Genomic DNA, 6,000 nt, shown 5'->3' with positions numbered 1-6,000 from the left:
TAAGTAAATATAAGTATATAGAGAGTAAAGAGAAAATAAATAGAATAAAGAAATAGAAATTTTAAAACATGTCCTCAATCTGATAAAGAGTACCTACAAGGGTACTTGATATGATTTAGATTTTCTTCAATTTATTGAGACTTGTTTTGTGGCCTATCATATGGTCTGTCCTGGAGAATGTTCCATGTGCTGGTGAAGACGGTGTATATTCTGCAGTTGTTGGGTAGAGTCTCCTGTAAATAGCTGTTAAGTCCATTTGTTCTGGGGTATAGTTTAAGTCCATTGTTTCTTTGCTGACTTTCTTTCTTGACGACACGTCTAGTGCTGTCAGTGGAGTGCTGAAGTCCCCCACTACTATTTTCTGTTGCCACTGATCTCATTTCTTAGGTCTAGTAGTAAATTGTTTTATGAATTTGGGAGCTCCAGTGTTAGGTGCATATATATTTAGAATTGTGATATTTTTCCTGTTGGACTCATCCTTTTACCATTATATAATGTCCCTCTTTGTCTTTTTTCTCCCCACTGTTGTTGTTTTTAAGTCTGTTTTGTCTGACATAAGAATAGCTACTCCTGCTTACTTTTGGCTTCCATTTGCATGGAATATCTTTTTCCACCCCTCTACCTTAAGTCCTATGTGTTAGGTGAGTCTCTTGAAGACAGCAGATACTTGGTTGGTAGATTTTTAGCCAGTCTGCCATTCTGTATCTTTTAAGTGGAGTATTTAGGCCATTTACATTCAAGAAGAACCTGCATAGCCAAAGCAATACTAAGCAAAAAGAACAACTCTGGAGGCACACATTACAGTCTTCAAACTATACTACAAGGCCATCCTTATCAAAACAGCATGATTCTGGTATAAAAACAGGTATGTAGGCCAATGTAATATAATAGAGAATCCAGAAATAAAGTCCAATACTTAAAGCCAACTGATCTTTGACAAATCAAATAAAAACATAAAGTGGGGAAAGGACACCCTATTCAACAAACGGTGCCGGGATAATTGGCAAGACACATGTAGAAGAATGAAACTGGACCCTCACCTCTCACCTTATACAAAAATCAACTCAAGATGGATCAAAGACTTAAATCTAAGACCTGAAACCATAACAATTCTAGAAGATAATATTGGAAAAACTCTTCTATACATTGGGTTGGGCAAAGAGTTCATAACCAAGAACCCAAAAGCAAATGCAACAAAAACAAAAATAAATAGATGGGACTTAATTAAACTAAGAAGTTTCTGCACAGAAAAATAAATAATCAGCAGAGTAAACAGGCAACCCACACAGTGGGAGAAAATATTTGTAAACTATGCGTGTGACAAAGGACTAATATTCAGAATCCACAAGGAACTCAAACAAATCAGCAAGAAAAAAACAAATGATCCCATCAAAAAGTGGGTAAAGAACATAAATAGACAATTCTCAAAAAAAATACACAAATGGCCAACAAACAGATGACAAAATGCTCAACATCGCTAATTATCAGAGAAATACAAATTGAAACCACAATGAGATACCACCTTACTCCTGCAAGAATGGCCATCATTAAAAAATAAAAAAAAATAGATGTTGGTGTAGATGTGGTAAAAAGGGAACACTTTTACTGCTGGTGGGAATGTAAACTAGTATAACTAGTATGGAGAATCCTTAAAGAACTAAAAGTAGAACTACCATTTGATCCAGCAATCCCACTGCTGGGTATCTACCCAGAGGAAAAGAAGTCATTATGTAAAAAAGACACTTACACATACATGTTAACAGCAGCACAATTTGCAACTACAAAAATATAGTACTGGCCTAAATGCCCATCAAGCAATGAGTGAATAAAGAAAATGTAGTATATATATACCATGGAATACTACTCAGCCATTAAAAGGAATGAAATAATGGCATTCACAGCAACATGGATGGAGTTGGAGGCCATTATTCTAAGTGAAGTAACTCAGGAATGGAAAACCAAATATCGTATGTTCTCACTTATAAGTGGAAGCTAAGCTATGAGGACACAAAGGCGTAAGAATGATACAATGGTCTTTGGGGACTCGGTCGGGCGGAAGGGTGGAAGAGGGGTGAGGGATAAAGGACTCTATATTGTGTACAGTGTATACTGCTCAGGTGATAGGTGCACCAAAATCTCAGAAATCACCACCAAAGAGCTAATCCATGAAACCAAAAATCACCTGTTCCCCAAAAACTCTTGAAATAAAATGTAAAAAAGAGTACCTACAAAAACTTACAGCTAGCATCATACTTAATGGCAAAAAACTCAATGATCTTCCTCTAAACTGTAAACAAGGCAAAGATGTCCGCTCACAGCACTCCTATTCAACATCATATCCAAGGTCCTAGCAAGTGCCATATGGCAAGAAAATTAAAACAGAAACATACAGTTTGGAAACGGGAAAATAAAATAGTCTCTATTTGCAGATGGCATGATTATCTATATAGAAAACCCCAAGGAATCTACAGATAAACAATTTCAACTCACATGTGAGTTTAGCCAGGCTGCAGGTTACAAGGTCAATGAACAAAAATTAACTATACTAGCACCAAAAAATTGGAAATTGAAATTGCAAAAACAGTACGATTTATTTTTTATTTTTTGTTTAATAAAAAATTGTATTTACTTAGAAGCATTCAGAATGTCAACAAAACAGCTGCAACTTTTTTTTTTTTTTGCAATTACAGAGTGGTATTCAGTTAACAGAACAACAATTATTTCGTATAAGCTGCATCAGAGACAGCTGAAGATGAAAAACTACCATCCCCATATATAACTAATTTGTGCTGTGCACCAACAAGAACCTGCTTTAAATTTCCACGCCAATTTACAACCCCCATACTGTAACAGACAAGGTTAGTGGCTATTGAAAATACCACCAGGACAGGGCTATCTAAAGACACATTTGGCAGTGTGTTAACCATACAAAAAAAGACACTGTACAGTATAAAAACAAATCTTACACAGCCTTACATTTCAGTTTTTTTCTTTAAAGGCAGTGAGTTGTGTACAGGGGGGTTAAATGCTTTATAGACAAGAAAAAAAAACTGCGCTAGAACCAACTTATTTATCATCATCATCTTCTTCATCTTCATCTTCTTCATCTTCCTCCTCCTCCTCATCCTCTTCATCTTCCTCATCTTCCTCCTCTTCCTTCTTTTTCTTGCTTTTTTCAGTCTTGACAACTCCCTTTTTGCTGCATCAGGCTTTCCTTTAGCTCGATATGCAGCAATATCCTTTTCGTATTTTTCCTTCAGCTTCACAGCCTTCTTTTCCTAAGGCTGCTTGTCAGCTGCAGCAGTGTTATTCCACATCTCTCCCAGTTTCTTCGCAGCATCACCAATGGACAGGCCAGGATGTTCTCCTTTGATTTTTGGGCGATACTCAGAGCAGAACAGGAAGAAGGCCGAAGGAGGCCTCTTGGGTGCATTGGGATCCTTGAACTTCTTTTTTTGTCTCCCCTTTGGGAGGGATATAAGTTTTCATTTCTCTTTCATAATAGGCCTTGTCTGCCTTTGCCATATCCTCAAATTTTCCTTTCTCTTTAGCAGATATGGTCTTCCACCTCTCTGAGCACTTCTTAGAAAACTCTGAGAAGTTGACTGAAGCATCTGGGTGCTTCTTCTTATGCTCCTCCCGACAAATTTGCACAAAAAAATGCATATGATGACATTTTGCCTCTCGGCTTTTTAGGATCTCCTTTGCCCATGTTTAGTTATTTTTCCTCAGCGAGGCACAGAGTCGCCCAGTGCACGTCCAGCTCTCACTTGCCCCGGCGCTGTCTCCGTGGAGCTCAATGTACTGCAATGGCTAACAGTACGATTTATAATAGCACTCTCCCCGAAGGAAAATCCATGACAAACTTTGATACAGATCCAACATCTGTGCAAGATGTCTACGATAGATATAAAATGATGATGAAAGAAATCAAAGAAGGCCTAAATGATTGGAGGGATACACTCTTCTGTTCACGGATTGGGAGACTGAGTATTGTTAAAGTGTGAAATTCTTTCCAAATTGATCTATAAATTCATTCCCCCAAAGATCTCAGCAACACTTTCTTTTTGCATAAATTCACAAGTGGACTTGAAAATTTAGATGGAAAGGCAAAGGATTCAGAATCACCAAAAACAACTTTAGAAAAGAAGAACAAAGCTGGAGGACTTGCATTATCTGAGTTTGAGGCTGACTATACTCTGTCATCATCAAGACAGCCTGGTTCTGATGAAGGACTAGCTTGGGAAAGAATGGAGCTAAAACACCCACACATGCGGCCAATCCTTTTTTTTTTTTTTTTGAGACGAAGTCTCACTGTAGCCCAAGCTGGAGTGCAGTGGCGTGATCTTGGCTCACGACAAACTCCGTCTCCATGGCTCAAGCCATTCTCGTGCCTCAGCCTCTGAGTAGCAGGGACTACAGGTGTGCACCACCACACCCAGCTAATTTTTTGTATTTTAGTAGAGATGAGGTTTCACCATGTTGCCCAGGGTGGTCTCAAACTCCTGAGCTCAGGCGATCTGTCCTCCTCAGCTTCCCGAAGTGCTGGGATTACAGTCGTGAGCCATCGTGCCTGTCAATACATTTTAACACAGCTGCAAAGAGAAGTCAAGGGACAAGGGATAATTTTTAAAATAAATGGTGCTAATCGCCGGGCGCGGTGGCTCATGCCTATAATCCCAGCACTTCGGGAGGCCAAGGCGGGCGGATCACGAGATCAGGAGATCGAGACCATCCTGGCTAACACAGTGAAACCCTGTCTCTACTAAAAATACAAAAAATTAGACGGGCGAGGTGGCGGGCGCCTGTAGTCCCAGCTACGCGGGAGGCTGAGGCAGGAGAATGGCGTGAACCCCGGGGGGTGGAGCCTGCAGTGAGCCGAGATCACGCCACTGCACTCCAGCCTGGGTGACAGTGAGACTCTGTCTCAAAATAAAATAAAATAAAATAAAATAAAATAAAATAAAATAAATGGTGCTAAAACAATCCATCAACCATGTGTGGAAAAGCGAACCTTGATCCACACCTTGGGTCATAAGCGCTATTTGGTTCAAAATGGATCACAGACTTAAATGTAAAACATAGCATTATAAAACTTCCAGAAGTAAACCTAGGAAAAGACCTTCGTGACCTTGAGTTATGCAAAAGATTTCTTAGATATGACATCAAAAGAATGATTCACTGGCTGGTGGTGGCTCACGCCTGTAATCCCAGTACTTTGGGAGGCCAAGGCGGGTGGATCACGAGGTCAGGAGATCGAGACTATCCTGGCTAACACGGTGAAACCTTGTCTCTACTAAAAATACAAGAAATTAGCCGGGCGTGGTGGCTGGTGCGGTGGCGGGCACCTGTAGTCCCAGCTACTCGGGAGGCTGAGGCAGGAGAATGGCGTGAACCCGGGAAGCGGAGCTTGCAGTGAGCCGAGATCGCGCCAGTGCACTCCAGCCTGGGTGACAGAGCAAGACTCTGTTTCAAAAAAAAAAAAAAAAGGAAAAAAAATGATTCATCAAAGAAAAACAGCAGATAAATTAGACTTCATCAAAATTGAAAAAAATTTTACTGTTTGAAAGACACTGTTAAGTGAATGAAAAGACAAGACACAGACTGGGAGAAAATATTTACAAAACGTATGTCTGATAAAGAACTTGTGTCCAGAATACATAAATAACTCTCAAACAACCCAGAGTATAAAATGTCAAAAGCTATGAACAGGCACCTCACCAGAAACCATCTGCAGATGGCAAATAAGCATGTGAAAAGATTTTCCAAATCATTGGCTATTAGTGAAATGCAAATTAAAACTGCAGTGAGATGTCACTACATGTGTAGTAGAAAGGCTAAAATTAAAAACGAAAACAAGGCCAGGCGCGGTGGCTCACGCCTGTAATCCCAGCACTTTGGGAGGCTGGCAGATCACAAGGTCAGGAGATCGAGACCATCCTGGCTAACACAGTGAAACCTCGTCTCTACTAAAAATAGACACACACACACAAAAAATTA

General features: G+C 39.9%; 1 protein-coding gene and 1 pseudogene across 1 annotated transcript in view; both read right to left on the bottom strand.

The window, feature by feature from the left end:
• Nucleotides 1-2,596: 2,596 nt before the first annotated feature.
• On the bottom strand, nt 2,597-3,712 carry LOC129474551 (high mobility group protein B1-like; annotated as a pseudogene).
• A 101-nt stretch (nt 3,713-3,813) lies between these two features.
• The window catches only part of CTCFL (CCCTC-binding factor like), a 41,940-nt gene continuing 39,753 nt past the window's right edge, over nt 3,814-6,000 (bottom strand). Inside the window, exon 11 of the mRNA XM_063634003.1 lies at nt 3,814-3,898. Coding sequence (XP_063490073.1) covers nt 3,814-3,898 — 85 coding nt within the window. The remainder of the gene's footprint in view (nt 3,899-6,000) is intronic.

This window comes from Symphalangus syndactylus, chromosome 24 (genome assembly GCF_028878055.3).
Source record: "Symphalangus syndactylus isolate Jambi chromosome 24, NHGRI_mSymSyn1-v2.1_pri, whole genome shotgun sequence".
NCBI lineage: Eukaryota > Metazoa > Chordata > Mammalia > Primates > Hylobatidae > Symphalangus > Symphalangus syndactylus.
This window is presented reverse-complemented; position numbering and strand designations above follow the sequence as displayed.